Here is a 26489-nt window from a genome sequence, read left to right on the forward strand (position 1 = left end):
GGGTATTAGGAAATAATATAGGAGATTCTATATTTAGGAGATACGTATATGAAGTTGTGAGAGTTATATTAGGAAAGTGTCTATGTTTAGAGTTTGATCTTAGTTAGGAAAGTACTTTGAGTGATCGTCAAGTTTGTGAGACTATAAGTAGGCTATTGAGCCATAAGAATTATACACCAAGATTATTATCAATGTAGTCTTTTATGCTTCCGCGTTTATGCTCTCCTCTCTCTTGCTCGATCCTTAACAATAAGTACCCATCTTGGTTGTTCTCAATTGGAAAGGACAATATGTTGTACTTGTAACTTTGGCTCTCCACCCACAATCACTACCGAGTGTGTATACTTCAACAATTCGTTGGTGGATATCTTGACGGTAAAAACTTCTAACAACCTTGTACTCGTTGGTCGACCTAACATATCCAAATCCACATGCTACGGGAGCAAGCAGCTTACTGCGATCATCTCGATCCTTCACAGTTGATTCCGGAAGATAAATGTACTCTTTGTTAAGGGGGTTGCAAATGAAGTTGGGATCTATAACAGAATGATGGCGTACACATGCAAATCAACCATTGCAGGAGACAACTAGGCCCGGACATAAAATATAATCATCGTGCATACGAGGATGACAGATCCTCTTCAAATTTTGCTTGTAAGAGTACTTTTTATTAAGGCTAGTGTTAATCCTATCACTTAATTGTCCTCCGTAGAAAAGTACAGTTGTGCGATGATCATCTTTAAGGTGACATGCCCAAAGGAGACTTGGCTCCACCTTAGCAAGCATTTTATCCTTATCGCATGTACTCTCATGGAGATGGGTAAGCTGGTGAGTGTGATGCATATTATAAAACTGAGTATCGCACCTTTTACACACTAATTTGCACTCTAAGACGGACTCAGCTGGAACCCGTGGAAAAAGATGCACCAAAATATCGGACGGAAGACTCTCCATTGATCCTTGCAATAATAATTAATACTCCCTCCGTCTCTAATTAGATGACCTAGTTGAAGTTACCACAATTTTTAAGGCAAGGAAGAAAAAGAACAGCTTCTTATCATTTTTTCCATTTTCACCCTCAACAAATATCCTAATCTTAGTGATGTAACACCTTTCAGATCAATTCTTCTAGCAGTACGAGGCCAGTCAATGTGGTTGTAATCATTCTGCAGTTCAATCACTTAAATTTAACTGCATATATGAAAACTATAATGATGTCATGGAATCTTCTAGCAATTCAGTTGTAGCTAGTTATCATTGGATAGAGGACTCAATCTATTTTACAGTCAACATCATGATTAGATTCATCAGTTGATAGAACGAGTGAGGGAAGAAAGAAATACTACCAGTAATAACTCAAACTATTGTATACCTCAAGATTCTGGGTGCTCTTACACTCCATGCCTACAAAATGCGTTGCTCTCCATGCATGTGTAGGATCACAATCGAATTTACATATCAGATGTGATTTTAAGCATATCTCTAATAGCTATGCAGGGTACAAAGAGAGTTTATGACTTGCCACAATTCAACCCAACTGAGTGATCACGTAAATCATAGAGGATTTCATCCATTTGCAAGGCAACGGGAAGAGTCTGAATCAGTACAATATCTCTGATGCTTCCTCTCTCAATTTCTTCCATCTTTTCTGCCTTCTCAAGCACACAGTTCCATACCTTAACTTCCCTTCCAATCACATATGTAGACCTTTACACTAGTTATAGTGTCAAAAAGTAGATGCATAGGTATTTTATTTTACCTTGAGTTCTTCATTTTAATTGTCCTACATACCTAGCTGAACTAAAAGAGAGAAGAAAACTCCAGCATACCTTTGCAGGTCTTTGCTTCTCAGTTGCAGTAATTGTGATACTTCCATTAGTGGGACTACTTTCCATATGCATATGTTTTCTGTTATGAGATAAACTAATGAACTGTAAGTGAACTAATTAGCAAAACTTTCTGAACTAATTAAGCTAATGGTGATAACCAATAGATAGAGGAGATGGAGTACACTACAAACAATGAAGATCTGGAGGTATTGGAGTTCATTACGAGCAATGAAGAGCTGGAGGAGATTGAATTCATTACGAACAACAAGGATATAAAGGAGATGGAGTTCAGTATGAACAATATAGAGATGCAGGATATGGATTTTAATATGAACAATGAAGAGATGGAGGAGATAGAGTTCAGTATGAACAATGAAGAGATGGAGGATATGGATTCGAACTCTTGTTTTCCAGAAGCAGTCGCGGATTCTGTCTTACAAACAAATCTTGAAGAAACAACAACACTTGCCACAGAGTCAAGTATTTCCACCATAAACAAGAAAGAGATGACAGATGAACAACGGCTATCTATTTTTCATTTCTTATTGAAGTATAGCAACAAGGGAAGACTTCGAAGGGGCACGGTTCCAAGGGCAACACAACTATTTTCAGTATCAGAATTCATGTTAAAACGTACATCGAGACGAGGAAAATAATGGCAACTGCAAGATGAAACTTAACTTATATAAAGACAACTCTCTTTATTGATGTTTAGAAAATCTCTCAAAACTAAACACAAGCTCTAATCTTGCTCATATGATCAACCACAACTTTGGTGATCATATATATATAGAACTATGAATTCCTTTTCCTAGTCTTATTACCTTATTACATGTCTTTCCTTTTCTTAGAACTAGATGACTTCTAATTCCCTTAGGATTACATCAATTTCCTAATCTTGTCCTAACCAACTTGTTAGTGACTTCTATGTTGAAGTTTAACCAACATTCTCCCTGTTAAGCTTCAACCTTACCCGTGACATATCTTTTACTCCAATCAGTTGTCTCATTTCTTCAAACTTGATCCGAGCTAATGCGTTTGTCAATATATATGCTTTCTGCTCAGTTCCTGGTATGTGTTCAACGTTAATGACCTCCTTCTCGATGCATTCTCGTATGAAATGATACCTTTTGTGAATGTGTTTCGTCTTCCCATGAAACACTGGATTTTTAGTGAGTGCAATTGCAGACTTATTATCAATCTTGATGAGAACTTTTTCAGGTTCTCTTCCTTTGATTTCACCCAACAGCTCTTGACGCCATATTGATTGTTTAACTGCTTCTGTTGCAGCCATAAAATCAGCTTCACGGGATGAGAGGGCTACAGTGTCTTGCTTCTGTGAACACCATGTAATAGGTGCTTCTCCTAGATAAAATATATGACCAGTTGTACTTTTTCCATCATCTTGGTCAATATTATGACTGTTGTCACTATACCCAACAATTCCTTTTGATCCTCCTCGACCATACTTCAATCCATAGCTGATTGTTCCTCTTAGATATCTCAATATATGCTTTATTACATCACCATGAGACTTGCGTGGACTCTGCATATAACGGCTTTCTACTCCCACAGAGAAAGCCAAGTCTGGTCTTGTGTGTAACAAGTATCTAAGGCATCCAACATTTCTTCTATAACTCGTTGGATCAATCTCAGCTTCTTCTTGTGCCTTTGAAACTTTAAGTCCAAACTCCATTGGTATCTTAGTTGGATTACAAGTTTCAAGTCCTGCTTCTTTCAGAATTCTCCTTGCATAAGCTTTTTGTTTAATCTGAATCCCATCTACTCCTTGATGGACTTCTATGCCAAGGTAATAAGTGAGTTTTCCGAGGTCTGACATCTCAAACTTTGATGACATTTCTCTCTTGAACTCATTGATCACCTTAAGGGAGTTGCCAGTCAAAAATAGATCATCTACATAGACTGCAATCACAAGAAGCGTTCCCTTTTCTTCTCTTCTGTATACTGATGTTTCTTTAGAGCACTTAACAAATCTTATTTCTCTTAAGATTTGATCTAACTTTGTATTCCAGGCTCGAGGAGCTTGTCTTAGACTATATAGAGCTTTTGATAACTTATAAACCTTATGCTCTTGTCCTTTTACTTCAAAACCTTCTGGTTTTTCAACATATACATCTTCTCGCAATTCACCATGTAAGAATGTTGTCTTAACGTCTAAGTGGTGAATTTCCCATGAGTTTGATGCTGCTTCTGCTATTAAGAGACGAATTGTCTCTAGTCTAGCAACTGGTGCGAAAACTTCATCAAAGTCTATGCCTGATTCTTGAACGTATCCCTTAGCTACAAGTCTTGCCTTATATTTGTTGACAGTACCATCATCATTCCGTTTTATTTTGAAGATCCACTTAAGACCAATCACTTTTACCCCACCTGGCTTATCAACTAGAAACCAAGTCTTGTTTCTGTTGATTGAAATAATTTCTTCTCTACATGCTTGTGTCCATTTAGTCGAGACCTTTCCTTCCTGAAAATTCCTTGGTTCATCATTAACAGAAAGTAGCATAATCTCACATTCTTCTGCAGCTTGAAGAACATAATCCTCCAGGTATTGTGGCTTTTGTATCTGTCTTTTTGATTTTCGCAGTGGAATGGGTTGAGTTATTTCATCGATCTCCTCTTCTTCTTCTTCTTCTTCTTCTTCTTCTTCTTCTTCTTCTTCTTCATCTTTTACTTCTTCGTTATTCTCAGTGTTTTCATTATTCTCTTCTTCTTCTTGATTGACATCATTGTTTCCATTGGTATTGATGATTATGGGTCCTTCGCCTTCATCAATTACTTGACCTCATCTCATATGAAACATTCCTGGATCCCTACTTGGTCCATCATTAGTTTCTTTCCAGTTCCAGTTTGCTTTTTCATCGAATACTACATCTCGACTCACTATCACTCTTTTCGTTGTTGGATTGAATAATATGTAGGCTTTGGATCCAGGCTCAATTCCTAGATTCACAAGAGTCTGAGATCGATCATCCAGTTTGTTAAGAGTTGCAGAATCAACTTTTGCGTATGCTTTGCAACCAAACACTCCTAAGTGATCTATGTTTGGTTTTCTCTTTCGCAAACTTTCATATGGAGTCATGTCTTTCAGAGCTTTCGTAGGTATCCTGTTTATCAGGTATGTGGAGTGTCGTACCAATTAATGGCAACTGCAAGATGAAACTTAGCTTATATAAAGACAACTCTCTTTATTGATGTTTAGAAAACCTCTCAAAACTAAACACAAGCTTTAATCTTGCTCATATGATCAACCACAACTTTGGTGATCATATATATATAGAACTATGAATTCCTTTTCCTAGTCCTATTACCTTATTACATGTCTTTCCTTTTCTTAGAACTAGATGACTTCTAATTCCCTTAGGATTACATCAATTTCCTAATCTTGTCCTAACCAACTTGTTAGTGACTTCTATGTTGAAGTTTAACCAACATTCTCCCCGTTAAGCTTCAACCTTACCCGTGACATATCTTGTACTCCAATCAGTTGTCTCATTTCTTCAAACTTGATACGAGCTAATGCCTTTGTCAATATATCTGCTTTCTGCTCAGTTCCTGGTATGTGTTCAACATTAATGACCTCCTTCTCGATGCATTCTCGTATGAAATGATACCTTTTGTGAATGTGTTTCGTCTTCCCATGAAACACTGGATTTTTAGTGAGTGCAATTGCAGACTTATTATCAATCTTGATGAGAACTTTTTCAGGTTCTCTTCCTTTGATTTCACCCAACAGCTCTTGAATCCATATTGATTGTTTAACAGCTTCTGTTGCAGCCATAAACTCAGCTTCACGGGATGAGAGGGCTACAGTGTCTTGCTTCTGTGAACACCATGTAATAGGTGCTTCTCCTAGATAAAATATATGACCAGTTGTACTTTTTCCATCATCTTGGTCAATATTATGACTGCTGTCACTATACCCAACAATTCCTTTTGATCCTCCTCGACCATACTTCAATCCATAGCTGATTGTTCCTCTTAGATATCTCAATATCTGCTTTATTACATCACCATGATACTTGCGTGGACTCTGCATATAACGGCTTTCTACTCCCACAGAGAAAGCCAAGTCTGGTCTTGTGTGTAACAAGTATCTAAGGCATCCAACATTTCTTCTATAACTCGTTGGATCAATCTCAGCTTCTTCTTGTGCCTTTGAAACTTTAAGTCCAAACTCCATTGGTATCTTAGTTGGATTACAAGTTTCAAGTCCTGCTTCTTTCAGAATTCTCCTTGCATAAGCTTCTTGTTTAATCTGAATCCCATCTACTCCTTGATGGACTTCTATGCCAAGGTAATAAGTGAGTTTTCCGAGGTCTGACATCTCAAACTTTGATGACATTTCTCTCTTGAACTCATTGATCACCTTAAGGGAGTTGCCAGTCAAAAATAGATCATCTACATAGACTGCAATCACAAGAAGCGTTCCCTTTTCTTCTCTTCTGTATACTGATGTTTCTTTAGAGAACTTAACAAATCTGATTTGATCTAACTTTGTATTCCAGGCTCGAGGAGCTTGTCTTAGACCATATAGATATTTTTATAACTTATAAACCTTATGCTCTTGTCCTTTTACTTCAAAACCTTCTGGTTGTTCAACATACACATCTTCTCGCAATTCACCATGTAAGAATGTTGTCTTAACGTCAAAGTGGTGAATTTCCCATGAGTTTGATGCTTCTTATGCTATTAAGAGACGAATTGTCTCTAGTCTAGCAACTGGTGCGAAAACTTCATCAAAGTCTATGCCTGATTCTTGAACGTATCCCTTAGCTACAAGTCTTGCCTTATATTTGTTGACAGTACCATCATCATTCCGTTTTATTTTGAAGATCCACTTAAGACCAATCACTTTTACCCCACCTGGATTATCAACTAGAAACCAAGTCTTGTTTCTGTTGATTGAAATAATTTCTTCTCTACATGCTTGTGTCCATTTAGTCGAGACCTTTGCTTCCTAAAAATTCCTTGGTTCATCATTAACAGAAAGTAGCATAATCTCACATTCTTCTGCAGCTTGAAAAACATAATCCTCCAGGTACTGTGGCTTTTGTATCTGTCTTGTTGATTTTCGCAGTGGAATGGGTTGAGTTATTTCATCGATCTCCTCTTCTTCTTCTTCTTCTTCTTCTACTTCTTCGTTATTCTCAGTGTTTTCATTATTCTCTTCTTCTTCTTGATTAACATCATTGTTTCCATTGGTATTGATGATTATGGGTCCTTCGCCTTCATCAATTACTTGACCCCATCTCATATGAAACATTCCTGGATCCCTACTTGGTCCATCATTAGTTTCTTTCCAGTTCCAGTTTGCTTTTTCATCGAATACCACATCTCGACTCACTATCACTCTTTTCGTTGTTGGATTGAATAATATGTAGGCTTTGGATCCAGGCTCAATTCCTAGATTCACAAGAGTCTGAGATCGATCATCCAGTTTCTTAAGAGTTGCAGAATCAACTTTTGCGTATGCTTTGCAACCAAACACTCTTAAATGATCTATGTTTGGTTTTCTCTTTCGCAAACTTTCATATGGAGTCATGTCTTTCAGAGCTTTCGTAAGTATCCTGTTTATCAGGTATGTTGAGTGTCGTACCAATTAATGGCAACTGCAAGATGAAACTTAGCTTATATAAAGACAACTCTCTTTATTGATGTTTAGAAAATCTCTCAAAACTAAACACAAGCTTTAATCTTGCTCATATGATCAACCACAACTTTGGTGATCATATATATATAGAACTATGAATTCCTTTTCCTAGTCCTATTACCTTATTACATGTCTTTCCTTTTCTTAGAACTAGATGACTTCTAATTCCCTTAGGATTACATCAATTTCCTAATCTTGTCCTAACCAACTTGTTAGTGACTTCTATGTTGAAGTTTAACCAACATAAAAGAGTGTGAAACAAAGAACATACCTGTTGACATGTCTTCAAGAAAACCAACCAGAGTTGGTCGTAAAGCTAAGGAGGTTGATTTGAGCAAGATCATGGAAATACCATTGCAACAGCGCACAAACTTAAGGACCCTTGACGAAGCTCTAAACATGCCCAAATCAATTGTGCATAGACAGGTGAATAAATGAGCAATTAAAAAACATACGAATGCAATAAAACCAGCCTTCACAGTTGACATTAAGAAAAAAAGGTTGGAGTTTTGTTTGGGAATGCTAGAGCCAAGCCAAAACAAGGATAGTTTGATGGTCAAGGACATGCATAACTTGATACACATCGATGAGAAGTGGTTTTACATGACTAAAACCATGGAAAATTACTACCTTCATCCAGAAGAAATAGTCACAATAAGCTGTCCATTTTCTTAGTCATGAAAAGTACATTATGTTAGTACTTTCATGTAATTTTACATGATTTCATTTCACTCCATATGTAACCTTTATATGGGAACATGTAATCTTTTGATGTTTTCTATTTACCATGCAACACAAATTAATTTTTCCAAATCATATATGAATGACGATAGCGTATAGATAGAGAGGTTCCTAGAAAAACAGTAAATAAATGCGCCACGAATAACATACATGTCGACACTTGCCTGAGTGGTCCCTTTTCTCCCTCCCTTATAGTCGGAACCTTCGGTTCCATTTACACCAAGAGTATTCACCAGCTCATTTACAAAATCTATCTCCCTATGTGAATTAAAGAAAAACAACAGTAAATACAAATAAGAAAAGGGAAAATTGGGAATATGTCCCATTTTCACTAATTCGTTTGGGGATCTATCCCATAACGGAAAAAATTAAGAAATCTATCCTAGAGAGAGAAAAAAAGTTGTTAAGTGACTAACATCCCACATGTGTGGGCTTACACATGCGACAGATTCACTTTTTTACCCTCAACCTTTAGATGAACGACACGTCACTTTACATAACACGTGTTTGGGATCCGACAGTCGATCACGAGTAGTAACTTTGGTTTTCTTCTTTGTACAGAAGAAAAATCGAGAGCAACAATAGGTTTTGAGAGTAAACAATTTTAGCAGAGAGAAATCGAGAACCAAGAGAAACAAAAAGGTAGATGGTGTGAAATAGTGATAGATCTAGTTCGTTGATGTGTTGTTAGAGAGGATTATGTGTTATTGAAGGAAGAAAAAGTCCAATATCAGATTCGTTGATTTCAAAGTTGTGAAATCTTCTCAAATCATGTAAGTTCTTCAAACCCAGCTGTGATTTTCGTTGTATCTCACATCTAGTAGTTCATTTTTCCTTTAATTGCAACTTTTTAATTAGGGTTTATGTAAAATTGATTTTAGGATTTCTGAAATTAGGGATTTTGTTTCAAACATCTAAGTTCTTCAAACCCAGTTGCAATTTCCGTTGTATCACATCTAAGTAGGTTAATTGTTCTTTAATTGCAACTTTGAATTCAGGGTTTGTATAAAATCGATTTTAGGGTTTGTTAAATTGAGGCTATTTTTTTTAAACATGAATATATTGTATAAAATCGATTTAGGGTTTGTATAATTAGTCTTATATATAATGTGTGATGATGATGGAACCCCCAACATACTCATCAAGGATCCGTCTCTTATATTTACTTTTTTCTTATCATGTGCTATGGTCGTTAGTTTTATTAGATACATCAACTGTAATACTTCTGCTATTCTAAAAAAAAATCCAACAAGGAACTTGTTTCATTTATTTTGCTAGTAGGTACATCAACTGCTATTCTCAAATAAACCATGTTTATTTCTTGACTGTATAGAGTCCAATCTTGATGCAGTCATACTTTTACTCTTTTAGTGGTTATAACTAGCATGCATTTTCTGTCGTACCTTGTTTTCCAGTGCAGTAGTAAAAATGTAAGTGGGCGGTCCTAAAAAAAAGTAATAATGTAGGATTAATTGTGCATGAAAACTGTGTATATTTTGTGGCTCTATGCCAACCTAATATTCTAGGATTGATTGCTAAGTGAACAACGTTGTGCCGACAGTCAGTGGTGGGTTCATATGTATAATTGGACTCATATGTTAACTTACTGTTTTTGTTGTTTAACTAAATTATTTTAACTATTGTTTCGGGAAAGTGATACAAAGGAATTTTAGGTTGACGATTCTAAATCAGATTGCTGGTATTGAAGCTGATAAACCATTGTATGTGTTGAATGTCTTGGAAAATGATAGCGATAGATGAACCCCAAGGCACTGTCATAAGTTTGGTGGTCTGAATTACAATAACAGAACATGTAAAGGTGGTGAGGTTGGATCCAACCCCAACGGAAAGAAAGCTATAGTTGAATGTGAGGTGAGTGGAAGTTCATTTACAACCACTACATCAAAACCAAAAAACATGCCCACAGGAACCAAGATCAGAAGGAGCAGAGCAAGTGATTCTAGCAAAAAAGACAACTTCAAGGACTGCTTCATCTTCTGAAACTGTTAGAAAAACTACATCAACTGCAGCTACTAAGCCAAAAGGGAAACAAAAAGACCCTAAGACTGCTGCTACATCAGCTAGTTTGAATGTGTCCATCAGAAAAATCAACAAAGGCCCTGTGAAGCAGACCATTAACAATTTCAACTATGATGCAGGTTCAACGAGGAAGAGGAAGCGTAAAATCCAGTTTGATGTGTAAGATTGATCAATGTTCATTTTGGTATGTGAGCTCTGTGTGAGAAGCAAATGTGGAGATAGGTGTTGCTAGACCAATGTTTAATTATCTTTGGTTAAATGTTAGACAGTAGTACTAGAACTAGCCTAACTAGTCTGTTTGTTCTTTCTATGTTAACATCTCAAGACATACTACTAATTATTATATAAAGATAAAGAAAAACTTGATTTAATAATTTCTTTCATTTGCATTGATAATTTTATTATGTTTATCATTTTTTATAATGAAGAAAAGTATTTATTATCTTAATTTTTTCCTTAATTTTCAATAAATAAAAATCATTATTTTTTTCTACTCATACAAGTAGCGGTAGCAGTGGAAGAAGGATGATGAAGACGGTTTGTTCCGTATTTTTTCTATTAAATGAGGGTAAAAATGTCATTTCAGGTATTAAGGTAAATAATTAACCGTCGGATTTCATAATGCGTGGCGCTCATCGACATAATAGGTGATGTGGCGCTGATTTATATGTTGGGTGATGTGTCGCTCATCTAAAGGTTGAGGGTAAAAAAGTGAATCTGTCGCATGTGTAAGCCCACACATGTGGGATGTTAGCCACTTAACAATTTTTTTCTCTCTCTAGGATAGATTCCTTAATTTTTTCCGTTATGGGATAGATCCCCAAACGAATTAGTGAAAATGGGACATATTCCCAATTTTCCCATAAGAAAATCTCAACCTGCCTATGCAGTGACTGGACATAGTCAACAGTTATATCTCTAGTCAGAGGATCAATAACAAATGCAGTAAGCATAGAGAGAAAAACTGTATTTGCAATCAGACACCCATTGGGTTCAAAAAAAGATGAAGACAATGATTGATACCAACCGTTATATACAGGAAGTGGAAGATATTGACCTGAACGCAACCCCATCACTGCCAAAGAAAAGGCGCAAAAAGCACAGGCCCAAAGTTGTTATAGAAGGGAAGCCGAAAAGGACACCAAAGCCTAAGACACCCAAAGTGCGAGAAATCAAGACTGTAAAGCGGAAATACGTGAGAAAGAAAGGCGTACCACCTAGCGAGAATTCCTCAGCGTGTCCAAAGGACAATGCTGATGTAACTTGGGAGCCTGATCCTAAACGTAAAACCCATAAAATTGATAATGATCTTCTGCAAGATGAAAACTCAATCAAAGTTTGAAGCAAGTAATAGCATTCAGTACCTAAGGTGGCCTTTTCTAGCGATGGAAGCATCTGGTTTTGGAGTACTACTGCGAGCGGGTTCTTGCTGTTCTAAGACTTTTGATTCAAAATACTCGAGCCATGCAGCAGTATCCTGAGGGAGAAAACAGATGGATTAATCAATTGTGTACCTTTTGCCTATGTTAATATTTACAAATAGAGCTTGTTCGTTAATGAGAGAAACTTGTATATGGTCAGCACCCAATAGCCTCTCATTGCATTTGAGGGCTTCATGTAGGTATCTGAGGGAAACATGAACGTCTCCATCATAGCCACATGTGAAATGCGAGGATGGATCATTCTTACCTTCCATTTAATGTAGAGTTTTTTTGCATTTGGGTCGTGAATTTTGGTATGCGTTTGCGTTTGGGTCGTAAGGTTGTCCAATTTTGCGTTTGGGTCATTGACCTGTTAGTCAACTATAATTTCTAATCAAACCGTTAAGCAAGTTAACGACAGTCAGTTACGATATTTACACGTTTTCCATCCGTTAGAGGCGTTAAGTAATTTTAATTCATGGCTGGTGTTGATCCACGTTTGTTGTTTAGAAAGTCGAAACGTGTCAAGTTAAATTAATAAAATATGAATCGGTGGTCAGATACTGATAAATCAGTAAATCACTCCTCTCTTTTCTAGTGGGAAAAACAAGTCGAGGTATTAGGGCATATTTAGGGGAGATGCAGCGGCGAGAATATAGAGATTGGGGTTATTATTGTTGGATTTGAAGGATTTTGATACTGTTGGTTGAATTTGGTACAACGATAATTAGTATGGCAAAGAAAAACTCAACCAAATAAGTAAACTCATCGTTTTGGGAAAAATTAGGGTTGTCAATTTCTTTAAGATTTTGTGATGATGTGAACTCACGATTTAAAGGAAATGGTATGGTTGTTGTTATTTTGTGAATTTAAAGTGATACTGTTAGTAGATTTTGCAAGAGCACTTGCTATTTATATTTCTAGGGTTTATGTGGTTGTGTGAAGAAATAGATCTGGGATTTGAAGGTTTCTGTTTTTTTCTTTAACTTTATACGCTTTTACTTTGTCTGCTATATAAAAAATTGAAGATTCTTCAAAACAAATTGATGATTCTTTTTTTATTTGTTGAACAGTGTGATAGGACCACTTTTGTCTGAAATGTTGCCTGTGTTGTATGTATTATTGGACCAATTCGTTATTAAATTGTTTTTGAGATTGTGGTTGAGATTGTGGTTGATGTGATAAATTGTATGTACACAGGTTGGTGCAGGACAATGTTAAAAAGGTAAATAAAAGTCTTTTGGCAGAGATATCTTCCGAAGATGAGGAGGTTGATGAGTTAGTTATACATAAAGGAAAAGCTGTTTTAGTTGGGAGTTCGGGGGAAGATGATGTTTTAGTTGGGAGTTCAGGGGAAGATGATAGAAGCATTGAGTTGGATGAGTTTGAAGCTCTTGATGAAGAACAACAAGAGTATGAAGCTTTGGGTGTGCAAGAACACACTAATTCAATTGACGATGATGCAGCACTATACTACGAAGATTATGTCAGCTCTGATGATGAAGACTATGTCCTTCCTAGAGGAAGCCTTCCTAGAGGAAGGAAGTATGACTTGGGTCAATGTAATGAAGAACAATGTTATCATACAGGAACTGACAGTGATGAAGCAGATGATGTGCCAAGTGATCCTGATGATGCTGATGAGATAATTCTAAACAGTGACGAGGATGAGGAATTATGTAAAGCTGAAGGTTATGACCATGCTGAGTTTGTGCTAAGTACTGCAAATATTTATCAGGAGGAGGATGTTGATGATGACTTATATGCTATAAAAGTTCCGCCTGATTTGTCATATGTGGGTATGAGTTGGAAAAAAAACGGTGAGTGCAGCGATTATTTGAGAGATTTAGCAATACAAAAACATTTCTCAATGCAAAAGATCGTGAGCAATGCGGAGAGGCGGGAATGGAAGTATAAATCTCCAGGTTGTAGTTGGAGAGTTAATTGCAATTACACTAATAAGAAGGCCTCATTCAGTGTCAAATCTGGACACTTGGAGCACTCTTGCAAGCGTTTAGGTAAGATTTTTCTTTCATTTCCTTTTCAGTTTTCTTTTTTATCAGTTGAATCTATATTAAAGTTGCTGACTTTATATTAATGTGTTTGTAAGCTTGAAAAATCCCATGGCTAATGCAAGATGGGTTGCCTTAAGAATAATGAGGTACGTGAAGGACCACGTTCAATGCAAGCCTTCTACTATTAAGAGAAGAGTGAAGAGGAAGTATAAAGTTAAAATATCTTATTGGACTGCTTGGCATGCTAGGCACATATGCTTGGAGAGGATATTTGGGTCCTATGAAAAGAGCTATGGGTATGCTATTCTAACTTGACTTATTTTGCCTTTAAAATGATATACTTGTTATGTGTTGAAACTCCTTAAATTATATTGTTATGTTTTTGTTGCATGTTGCAGGCAAGTACCTGAACTTTGCAGGCAGATCATGGAGGCAAATCCAGGGAGTATTGCTACATGGAGTAAAGACACAGTCCATCGCCAGTTTGAAGGGTTATTTGTGATGTACAAGGCTAGTCTAGATGGTTTCCTAAATGGTTGCAGGTCTATTATTGGCTTAGATGGTACTTTCTTGAAAGGAAAATATGGTGGAATGGTTTTAGCAGCTATGGGTTTAGACAACAACAATGGAATTTTCCCTATTGCCATCTACATATGCAGAAATGAATGCAAGGAAACGTGGAACAAGTTTTTATCAATCCTTGCACCGTACGTGACTAGGCATGAGCAACCCCTTACATTCATATCTGACCAGCAAAAAGGTTTAATTGATGGTGTTGCTAGACAATTTGCACAGTTCAATCATTACCACAGGTTTTGCTTCAGGCACTTGTACAAGAACTTTAAGAAGAAGTTCCCTGGGTCACACTTAGAGACATTGGTGTGGAGGGCCGCAAAGAGCTACAATGAAATTGACTACAAGCATTGGATGAAGGAGGTGGCAGAGTACGACCCAGCGGCTGTGACCTGGTTAGAAAAACATCCTCTTGAAGAATGGACAAGGTGGAAGTTTGATCACACTTCTCGTTGTGAGCATATAAGCAATAATTTTAGTGAGTCGTTTAATAGTTGGATTTTAGAGCTTAGACACTCGCCTATTTGTAAGTTTGTAATGGAGTATGAGAAATTAGTGAAGGAGACATTGTATAGTAGGGAGAAAAAGGGACAAGGTTGGTGTCAAACAGGTTTGATTAACAGGGCAGAAGAAAGACTTAAAGGGCATAGAGGAAATGTGCATTTTCTTAATTGCTATCCATCAACAGAAAATGTGTGGTTAGTGGAAAATGGCATAGAAATGACTTGGAAAGTCAATTTGACTAGGAAAGAATGTAACTGTGGGGCATGGCAAGTTGGTGGTGTGCCATGTATTCATGCCATGGCTGTCATTGTGGAAAAGGATGAGAATGCATATAGCTATGCGGATCCGTGCCATTTGATTAGCAAATACATGATGACTTATGATGGACATGTGGAGCCTACAGCAAATCCACTGACATGGCTTGAGGTTGAGGTAAATTAGCATCTTATAACTGTTATTTGTGCATAAGTTAGAATCTTGAGAATCTTTTTCATGACTTAGCATCTTCTAACTGTTATTTTTTGAATTTTTGATAGGATGTTTTTAAGGTGAATCCTCCTAGGGTAGTAAGGCCAGCTGGTAGGCCGAGAAATCTAAGAAGAAGAGATAGAGATGAAGCTGATGGAAATACAAGGAACCAGAAGAGATGTGGAATCTGTAAGATCTATGGGAACAATAGGGCTGGTTGCGAAGGAGCCAAGGATGGTGATCCATCCACTATAGGTATTGATCATTGTTTTGTGAATTTCGTTAGTTTTGTTCTTTAGTGATGTTATTGTTATCTGTGGTGTGATGATATTCTTGTTGCGCAGGTGTGAATATAATATATGGTCCTCATGTTAGGAGGCCTCATAATGAAGATGGAGATGGAATTACTACATCAGCAGAAACTGGTTCTTCTTCTAGACCACAAAGGACTAATGCAGGAATGAGAATCACGAGATTTGGTATTACAACAAATAGTAGTAGACCTACTAATGGAGGAGTTCTTAGAGGTGGGATTCCACCTATGGCAGCTGTTAGAGGCAGGGGAGGCAGGGTTGGTGCAAGAGGAGCTGGTAGGGGCAGAGCCAGTGGTTCGGGTGGAGCTGTTAGGGGCAGAGGAAATGTTGTTGTTGGAGCTGTTAGAGGAAGAGGAGGTAGAGCTGAAGTTGTTGGAGGCAGAGGAATTGGTTCAACTGCAGCTGCTGGGACTCAGTCCTCTCAAACTTCCACAATCACAGTGCAATCTACAAGAGGAAGGGGAACTGAGTCTGTAGCAAGCTATGCCAGAATGAGGGGTGGAGAGACTAGATTTCCTAGTTATCCAGTGGAGAACATGACTAGGAGGTCTGCTTCTCTTATGGGATTGATTGAAGACCAACCACCTGTAAAGAGAGGCAAACAAGCTAAGAAAGGCGCAGCGGTTCACTGGTACTAAGTAAGTGTTTTCTTTTTGGTAGAATACAAGTTAATGATATCTAACTTGCTTATTTTGGTAAAAATCAAGTTAACTAAGCACAACTGAACATCATCTTTTGTATTTATTACGTTGCAATGGAAAACTAAAGTACTGTGACTACATCACTTACTCAGCACAAGTTAACTAAGTTAAAGTTCCGTTGAATTTTACATCCTAATTTTTTTAGTTACTGAATGCTTTGATTATCTCAATGTTGTGTGGTTTTTGGTGGTGTTAACTGAAACGTATTTTGTACTTGTTTTTATACCATATAACTGGTTGTGATGGTCAGATTGTGACGGTTGTCGGCCGTGCATCTCAGTGCATCTCTATTGTAGCTTCTGTATTTTTTGATTTTTTCCCTAATATTTGGCACGTGTTAGCACCTGCATCTTAATGTGTGCACGTGTGGTCTAGATTTAACTGAGTGGCAAACTTTAACTAACTGAAGTTAACTGTAAGTAACAGTTGGACCAGTACCGCTAGTTGACTTAGGTTGACTAACGGGTCAACGACCCAAACACAAAATTGGACAAACTTACGAGCCAAACGCAAAGGCGTACCAAAATTCACGACCCAAATGCAAAGTAACTCTTTAATGTAGCATCTGACATCCAATAGTTATTCACCACTGTAATAAACTGGATGACACTTACTAGTTGGAGTAGGAAGAAAACTCTGTTTGACTTTTTTATAGTGAGGCCGTAAACATTGAGAAAATGAACTCAAGAAACTAGTGGAATCAAATAACTGAATATGCATATTACCCTGTACCAGTGCGAGCAAGTTCACCTGAAAATAAATTGGAGGAGCTCAGCCATAGATTTTTAGGCTAGTCTTATTTTAGAAGCTAAGAGAAGTGCTATACTCTTAGAACTGAAAGTAACTAACTGTATAAATGAATGTTTGAGAAATGCTAAGAGAAATGCTCTATCAAAACGGAAATAAGAATAGTCTAATCTTTTGTCTCCTCAACGTATTTAGGGGAGGCATTGATAATGCTTACTTTATGTGAACTCGTTTAAAATTTGAACATGATAATGAGATTGATCCAAAATTTCTCACTCGTCTAAGAACTGGGGACATATGTGAACTTGTAGGTTACTGGAATGGTTTGGTTTAGCATGTTAGGTTCAATTTCTAGTGATGTCGTGGGTTCAAACATACTAGAGATATGAATAAGAACAACATCGATCTAATGGTATCTTCAATCAAAAATTTATCTTTTTGATTTACAGGAAATCAACAAGATCAAACACTCTTATTTCTAATCAACATATCAAAATGAAAATGAAGCAAAAATGGAAATTTTGATCTAAACCCTATATCAGATTCAATTTAAAACTTTGGTAGATTTATTCATAAAATCAAAAACCCATAATAATATGTTAGGTTTATACCAAAAATCCAATCTTTTTTATCAGATTCAATTAAAAATTTCATGTTAGAAAATACTCGCACCGAGAAGACGAAGGTGATTCTGGTTATCGTGGTAGAAGAATAAGTTTGGTTTTGAAGTCTCGTTTGATGATTGATGAGAAGAAGAAGTTTCTTCTGGTGGTGGACCGGTGGTGATATGACGGTGGAGAGATGGAGAGTGAGACTGAGGAAAGAAATGAATGGAGAAATGCGAAGAGTGAGACGGAAGAGTGTTAATTTAAGGAAAGGGTAATTTTGGAAATTTATCATGTTTAATTAAAATAGGTCATCTATTTATTAGACAAAACTTAAAACCAAGTAAGTCATCTGATTAGAGACGAGGAAGTAGAAAAATTCACATAAATAAGTTCACTAACATGCTAGTGTCAAAAAGAAAATGTTATAAGACACAACCCTATGCTGTTTCGCATGTGTCAATCAAAATTATTTTATTTAGTTTTCACTAACGAACGGCAACACAATCTCTACGATCTGATAGTAGAGGATAGCTAGCCAAAAAGAAGATCAGCGTTAAACATTAACAACATACCTGACATCTACTTCTCCTTGTAATTCTCTTGGGGTTTTGACGAACAAATGTGATACTTCTCCTGATCCTCGATGTATCAACAAAGCTATTAAGCGACAGCCTTCTCTCCCGCTGTGTTTATATTCTCTCCCGCTGTATTGTATTTATATATCAGTTTCAACCTAAACAAAGTTTAGGAAGGTTAAGAATCTGTTGTGATCAACGGTTGAAGGAAAGAGGGGTCTAGTATGGTAACAATGAAAATAAATGGCAATTAATAAAGAAAATTTTGAAGAAAATTTCTTTAAAAAAAGAAAGAGTTTAATCCTGTCGCGCCATCTTACGTAAATGTGTCATATGTTGACCGTTTTAGCTTAGTTGGTCAGGAATTTGGATTTTCTTAAGGTGATAAAAATAAAAAGAGGTTGCGTTACGCAAATCTCAGTATTGTTAGTGATGCATCTTTGATGACAGCAGTTCTAAATGCGTCCGCACATTTTTGACAAGCATTGAAATCCTGGCCCAGCTTAATATTTTTTCCAAATTAAACTCTATATTAACTAAAGTCCGGTGACCATTGCATGGAGTATAATATAACCACACGGCACTTGCGCATCTCAACATACCTCAAGAAGTACACCATAGTTTGCGGATTATGTACCACAACTACCACTTTCATGGAGCCTTCCATCTATCTCGTTCAAAGACCGCAAAAAAGATTTATATCGAAACAAGTTTTTTCTTGATTCTTGTTTCTACCCTTTTATTTCCTTCCTCTTCTTCATTCTTTTCTTTGTGCGTTTCTCACTGTTGATACTGTAAAATGATGAGTGCCACAGAGAGTACTGGTATGACTCAAACACCAATACCATTGATAAGCATATCACCAGTACTATCAAAGAAGATGAGCAAAATAAATTCACTGGATGCCGCAGCAGAAGCAGCACCAATGTTGGTTCGACGTAAAAGCGGTGATATCAATCATATAGCTACACTTTCTAGTAGTGTATTGCCTGCATTTGGAACCATTGTTAATGATAGTCATCTTCAACTCCAAAGATTCATTATCGCTCCCTTTGATCGTCGATACAGGCAAGTCTTAATCTTCTTTGAAAATGTCTAATCATTTTGGTAGAATCGTTTCAAATTTGTGCATGTCGCATTATTATTTTGACATTGAATCTTTGAATATGTCAAATTCTTGTAGTAGATTCAAAGCCATGGAAAATTACTCTCGAGGAAAATAAAAACCCTAAACCCTAAAAGTCAAAAAGTCGGTGGAGCGTTTTAGTGTTAATTTCTTGTGAAATGTTTTGTTAATTATGTTTAAGGGTTAGGGATTAGAGGAGAAGGTCAAAAACACGTGTTACTTGATCCCAAGAAGAAGAAAAAATGGGATAGTTGGTGCACCCACTCTGGAAGTGGGTGTACACTATGACTTTGTTTCCACTAGCCAAGTGTACTTCCAGTTACAAGATTTAGGACACTCACTCGTTAACAGGGTGTACATTACCTCAATACGATATCTGTTCAGTTCAAATGCAAATGATTTACATGACATATTCATAATTCAGGATTTGCTTATGGGAAGTTGGTAAATGCAGGTGGTGGCAAACTTTTCTTGTGGTTCTAGTCATATACTCCGCATGGGCGTCTCCATTCGAGCTGGCATTCAGCCATATAGCAACAGGGTCTCTTTGGCCTGTTGATTTGGTGGTTGATGGTTTCTTCGCCATTGACATTGTACTTACTTTTTTTATAGCCTACTTGGATAAACATACTTATCTACTCGTTGATGATCGCAAAAAGATCGCTCTAAGGTAATTTATATTCTATCCTACTGGAATAAGAGCTTGTAATATTCACTCTAGAAACAAGTCAAGTGTCAGTATGAGTTATCAATGGAATAAGTAGACAGCTAGCTTGACCTTTCGATAGTGACATAATCATAATTCCTTGGTATAATCTGAACAGAGTTGGTCCTAAGTTATGCTGCAATTTCTAAGTGTAGTTCTTTTGAATTTTGTTGAAACAGGTACATTGTCAGGTTAGGGTTTATAATGGACGTGGCATCAACCTTGCCATTTCAACAGCTGTACGGACTCTTCAGAGGTCGTACAAACAGAAGTGCTGTTTTCGGTTTCCTCAATCTCCTTCGTTTGTGGCGGCTTCGCCGTGCTAGCAAGCTTTTCTCAAGGTCTGAATAATGTTTCTGTTAGACTAACTAATACAGCATATGAGCTTCAAACCAACCATAACATGACAAAGTAGTGGCACAAAGCTTCTCCGTCTAATTGGCTTTCTCTGTTTTTTTCTATTCATGCCTCAGGATGGAGAAAGACACGCGTTTCAGCTACCACTGGATAAGGATAGTTAAACTCATTTTTGTAAGCTTTTCTGCAGTAAAATAGGATTACAGATGCTTCACTAGAATTTAAGTGCAGAAGCAGAATATATGCCATCAGTTTACCTAAGCTGGAACTAGGAATATACTCATGTATGGTTTGTTTGCAGGTGACCCTATTTGTAGTACACTCGGTAGGTTGTTTACAGTATTGGATGGCTATACATTACCATGATAAACACAAAACATGGCTTGGTGCTCAAATAGGGAATTTCGAGGACATAAGTATTTGGAAACGCTATAATTATTCTTTGTATTGGACTATTACCACTCTTACAACAGTTGGTTATGGAGACCTGCACGCTGTGAACACTACGGAGAAGATTGCCAACACATTTTTTATGTTTTTTAACATCGGTCTTACTGCTTACCTTATCGGTAATATGACCAATCTCATTGTTCGCCGTGCCATTGGAACTTTCGCCATGGTAAGAATCAAATTTCCTTCTCCTTTGATCATTCTAATTGCGTAACATAAGCCATCTGAGCCACGCTCCTGTGCACCTTTATGAAGTCCACGTATGTCAGTAAATACTACTTACGATTTTCTGTCTATATGAACTAATCTAACAGCTAAATATCCTCAAGACTGCTTTACTGCAGTTTAGTTCGGTACAGTATCCTTTCAAAGAATCTACTTTCTTCCGATGTCCCTAGGAAGAAACACAACTAGACAACCTAAATTTCAGCACTCTGCTGTATAGAAATATTGTCACACATTATTCATTTCATGAGTTCCATGCTCTTCTAAAAGTAGAGCTCAATGTACTACTTAAACTACAAATAAATAAATAAACCAAGCAAGAGGTATGTTAGTAGTATTCTTTCTTATGAGCTGCTTTAACCTAAGAAACTGTTTTACAGAGAGATGAAGAGCATCACATAGAAAGATTTGCTAGCACGAATAGACTTCCAGAGGCCTTACAAGAGCAAATGCTAGCGCACATTCACCATAAATATGAGATGCTGGAGTGGCAGCAAGGTGAAGAGTTACAAAATCTGCCCAAAGCATTAAGATCCAGTATAGGTCAACATCTTTTCAAAAAAACTCTTCAGAGAGCTTACTTTTTTTCAAAGAAGTTTCTGATAGCCTTATTGTCCATTTGGTAAGCACTTCTATATGATTACACTGTCATCATTTTATTGCAACTTTACCTATAGCAGTAACAGAAATAAATCTTTTCACAGATTACTGAAGTAAAAGCAGAATATTTTCCGCCAAAAGTTGATATCATTTTACAAAATGAGATGCCAAAAGACTTCTATATCATTGTTTATGGACAAGTGGTAATATATACTATCTCCCTCTTAGAAACCTAAAACATGGCAAACTTTCCCTGAGTGCCAACTTTAACTAATGTCTCTTAATGTGCAGGACTTGTTAATTTACAAGGATGGAACAGAACAGGTAAGCTTTAGCATTTTCTGATAGTTCTTTCCACATGAAAGTATACATATACCTATACTAGATGCATGCAATTGTTTCAAATACCTTAAATTAGGTATAGAAATAAAGGTTTTAAATGTTAAATTGGTGAACCAACCTTGCACAACAACCTTTCATAGAGTAACTACAGGAAACTCGTCTTTGTGAGGTTGTTATATACTTAAGTCACACATATTAAATCTTAACAATGAAAGAGTATCCACAAGGAAAGAAAAACAATAACAGCATTTATACTGACTCACTATTGAGATAGTCTTACCATTATAGTGCGATAAGCTTTCACCACCAAGTAAGTTTGTAACACCAAAAAAGTACACGAAGAATCAGAGTCACGGGAAATGGAATTTGATTCGAAGTTTATACCTTCCCTTGTGAAAAGAGCACAACCTTAAGAGAACTTAGTTAAGTAAAATCTGTACAATAGTACTCCCTCCTTCCTCTTCTGAGTGCAAAACATAGTAAAATATGGAAGATTACGTCTGAACCGCATATTAATGGCTGCAGTCTATATCATTCAGCTATAACAGAGTTCTGGAACAAAGGATGGATAAAAAAAAATGATGAGTGATTTAATAATAGGTCTCAACAAGTATGCTAAAGTTGTGTAATATATAGAAATGTATGCAAAGATCTATACTTAGAGCAGCAAAAGCGCAAAAAAAAGAAAAAAAAAAAAAAGGAAGAGTTTGTATCTGTATAGTATTGCTACTGAAGCAGGGAAACATAAGTTTAGATTCAAGCAAAAGAACTGGGAGACGGATATTTCTACTAGAATGATTATGAGTTCCATTTTATGTTAACTTTGAGTTGTTTTGCTTTTTACAGATTTTGTCAAAATTAGGCCATTATGAAATGGCAGGAGAAATTGCAGTGCTTTTCAATATCCCACAGCCGTTTACAGTGAGAACCAAGAGGTGTACCCAAGTTCTTCGAATAAGTCATCAAGATTTCAAGGAAATTGTGCGGCAACATGACGATGATGGACAAACAATCATCTCAAATGTCACTGAGGTTTGATATTCATAGAAGAAACATGATACATAAGTACACGAGTATCTTTACCTAGTTCACAGAAATAGAGCATATATTCGAACATAATAATTTTATTATAATGGTTTCAAATTGTACAATTGCGGAAATAGTTAACATTGTCCAGATTTATCATCTTATAATCTAATTCCTCCATGTTCAGCATTTGAAGGACTTGGAAACAGAAATACGAGATGAAATTCCATTTGTAACAGAACTGCTTGGTGACCTGAATCATGCAACTGAGGTAACATAGGCAAATCAGTCTACAGTATATATGACACTTCAGAATTTTGGGAAGAATTTATGTGCATTCTTTTGATATTCATAGTTCTCTCTTACCTTGCTTCACGGCATTGGAACATAAAAGTTAAAACATCTAGCTCGTATAGTGACAAATGTTAATTATATTTGATTGTAGCAAAGCATTTCAAAGGACAAAGTACATGAGCCTGACGCATCATCAGTAGTTCATGATGGAAGCGCCAAAGGTAAAGGTTTCATACTAAAACCTAGTAATATAGTGATGTAATTATGCCAACTCATATGGTACAAAAGATATGTACATCCCATGTCATACATTGACAACCACCTGAAGAATTGAATTGATTAGTTATAACCGTCAAACACAAGTTCCCACTGGCCTCATAATACCACATAGTACCCACTACTCATTAAGTGAAGATGTTGTGAATTTGAATTACTAACTGGGAAACTTAACTACTCAAACAACGGATAACTGCAACATTCAGTTTGGCTTCACCTAGGATATTGGTTTTTAACCTAAAGGTGAAGATAGTACCCGCAGTTCTGAAAAGTTTAGGACTCTAGCCAATACAAGATAAAACCAAGTATGTGAACATCTTTTAAGCATGATTACCTTGACCATAATGGATATAGCTCCAAGGAAAGGCCAACTAAAACCTAATTCATAAAGCTCCTGACACGGAAAACCTACTATCAGAAACTATTCTTACTAGTTGTTCCACAATTTCTAATTGTACAAGTTGAGGTACAGTAATTCAAAATGAATTTTACATGGAATGATAGTGTGTGTATACACATATATCTGGTTCAGATTGTGTTTCTGACTTACAGTTAAATTGTAAGGCACGGCCTCATGAGCCACACTTCCATATATTAAGCTTGAAATATCTAAACTATATTGTAACATTATGCAGGAGCATCATTATGTTCTACTAGGCCACGTTCACTCATGAGGTTGGTAATCCATGGGCATCATCCTAACAAAACAGATACAGCAGAAAGCAGCAAGCCTGGAAAACTTATTCACTTGCCAGAAACAATTGAAGATCTTTTACAATTGGCAGGTAAAGCAGATTCAATAAACTTTCAAGAGATTCTCAATGGCCAATTTTACACACAAATAGGGAAGTACAGAATTTTCGTCAAGTAAAAACCTATTTCAACACATATTTAAGCAACTGTTCACAGTGATATTGAGAAAGGACTGCATTTCTAGCTCATTCGCATAAGCATCACAAAAGCAAACACAAAGCCATATAAGACTATGGAGATGCTAAACGGCCAGCATTGCAGTTTCATAACTGAAAGGCCTAGTGTGCAGGTTATGCATATCTAGAATGAAACATGTTCATTATAATACTTTGAAATCAGCACCTCAAAAATGTCTTTTCATTTGCATTAATGATGGAATATAAAACTAACCAGTTGCATAATTCAGTGAATACCTAGAAAGTTTAACCATGTTTACTGGTTGCAGAGAAAAAATTCGGTAAAACTGGGAGCCAGATTATAATGAATGATGGATCAGAGGTGGAAGAGTTGAGCGTTTTAAGGGAGAATGATCATCTGTTTTACTGTTAAGAGACAAATTATTATGCTTTGTATTATTCCACATGTATAATTTCTTTGCTGGAGTCAGGAATGTATATTAGTGTAACTAACCATAATACTACTACTTGTCGTGAAACACTTCACTACAATAAAATGTAATTCTTCGCAGCAAAGGATAATAGAAATGATGAGAAATGTAACTTACAGTGTTGTTCAGCATATCTAAAGCCATGTAAGCAGCTTTCTGGAAACGTTCTTTTTCTTCGTCCAACATCTTCTTCTTCTCGGTAGCAGAATCCTTGCACTTCTCAATCTCTTCCATTATTCCACTTGAGCTTTGATCTATTTCACTGTTTTTAAGTTACGTCAAAAATCTAATCTAAAATTTTAAAACTGTTAAGTATAAAGCTCTCGTTACATTCGACTTAAACTGAGCCTCTACGATTCAGAGTCTGTGACAATAAAGTATAATCTGAAACTTTTGATTATGCAATTGGAATATTAGATAACGGAAGGACCAAGGATACAAATCATACAGTTACATGCAAGTATGATATCTGACTTACTTAGTCATCTTAAGCATGCTCTCCATTGCTACTTGCACTTGTTGTGAGACATCTGCAATCATCAAAACAAAGCAAACAAAATAACATCAAACACTACACCAGTCACCAAAAGTAGATTAAGAAACTCAGGGAATACATACTAGATACTTGTCTAATTTATCTTCTATATTATAAGGGACAAAATGGTTTTTTTTACTAATAGACGGAGATCTACAGTTTGCACACATAAAGAATAGCCAAAATTGAGATACATATTTAAGTTATTCAACTGCATTTCTGGCATATAAAGAATGGTCCAGATTAAGCTAAATATTTAAGATTTTCAATCCACATTTTAGGCATATAAAGAATGGTCCGGATTAATTCACATATTAATTTTCCACATTTTAGGCATATAAAAAATGGTCCAGATTAATTTACATATTAATTTTATTTAAGACAATGAATGTAGATTTTTAATGTCATTTATTTGGGAGTTATACCTCACATTTAATGTCAAACCATTTCTTTTATTCTAAATTAACAACTATATTCATCCTTTGCACAACTCTACTCTCAAGGTATGATTCTTTTTTGTTTTGGTTGATTGAGATAATTTTTGTTAGCTTTTCTCTTTAATTTTTGTTAATTTTTGTTAGCTTTTCATCCTTTGCACAACTCTATTTCCAAGGTATGATTCTCTGTTATTTTGCTTGAATTGGATAATTTTTTTTAGCTTTTTTCTTTAATATTTTGTTTAACATCAATGGATTCATGGTACCTCGCGCCTAATATTTGTGTCATTTATGCAGTTTAATTTCTCTAGATAATTTTTGTTAGCTTTTCTCTTTAATTTTTGTTAGCTTTTCATCATTTGCACAACTCTATTCTCAAGGTATGATTCTTTGTTGTTTTTCTTGATTTAGATAATTTTTGTTAACTTTTCTCTTATTTTTTTTTAAACATCAATGGATTAGGGGAGCCTCGCGCCTAATATTTATGTCATTTATGCAATTTAATTTCTCTTTGTTACTCTTCGTTAATATTGTATTTTGTTATCTCG

The 26489-nt window shown here is 36.2% G+C and overlaps 1 protein-coding gene, 1 long non-coding RNA gene and 1 pseudogene across 3 annotated transcripts; 2 read left to right on the forward strand and 1 right to left on the reverse strand.

The window, feature by feature from the left end:
- Positions 1 to 8155: 8155 nt before the first annotated feature.
- Positions 8156 to 11752, reverse strand: LOC113303699. The gene is made up of 4 exons (XR_003337698.1): positions 11646 to 11752; positions 11496 to 11558; positions 11309 to 11356; positions 8156 to 8499 (listed from the first exon to the last, which is right to left on the reverse strand). It is a non-coding gene; the product is annotated as an uncharacterized LOC113303699 (long non-coding RNA).
- A 538-nt stretch (positions 11753 to 12290) lies between these two features.
- LOC113303697 lies at positions 12291 to 16413 on the forward strand. 2 transcript variants are annotated; one of them, XM_026552757.1, is made up of 7 exons: positions 12291 to 12546; positions 12903 to 13720; positions 13812 to 13863; positions 13966 to 14013; positions 14116 to 15226; positions 15331 to 15517; positions 15607 to 16413. In XM_026552757.1, exons 2-7 carry the CDS (start codon positions 13504 to 13506, stop codon positions 16212 to 16214), a joined length of 2223 nt encoding a protein of 740 aa, XP_026408542.1. In that variant the 5' UTR covers positions 12291 to 12546; positions 12903 to 13503; the 3' UTR covers positions 16215 to 16413. The 2 variants fall into 2 exon arrangements, with proteins under 2 accessions (XP_026408542.1, XP_026408541.1); XM_026552756.1 differs by having other exon boundaries at positions 13812 to 14013.
- Positions 16414 to 18989: 2576 nt separating this feature from the next.
- On the forward strand, positions 18990 to 24940 carry LOC113306656 (annotated as a pseudogene).
- The last annotated feature ends 1549 nt before the right edge of the window (positions 24941 to 26489 follow it).

Source organism: Papaver somniferum, chromosome 8 (assembly GCF_003573695.1).
Source record: "Papaver somniferum cultivar HN1 chromosome 8, ASM357369v1, whole genome shotgun sequence".
Taxonomy (NCBI): Eukaryota; Viridiplantae; Streptophyta; class Magnoliopsida; order Ranunculales; family Papaveraceae; genus Papaver; species Papaver somniferum.

Excerpts from the sequence above, each read along its gene's own strand:
- LOC113303697 (XM_026552756.1), top strand. The coding sequence starts at position 13,504 with ATGAGTTGGAAAAAAAACGGTGAGTGCAGCGATTATTTGAGAGATTTA. Across the intron at positions 13,721-13,811 it reads GCACTCTTGCAAGCGTTTAG|GCTTGAAAAATCCCATGGCT; the intron begins GTAAGATTTTTC and ends ATGTGTTTGTAA. Across the intron at positions 15,518-15,606 it reads TGGTGATCCATCCACTATAG|GTGTGAATATAATATATGGT; the intron begins GTATTGATCATT and ends CTTGTTGCGCAG.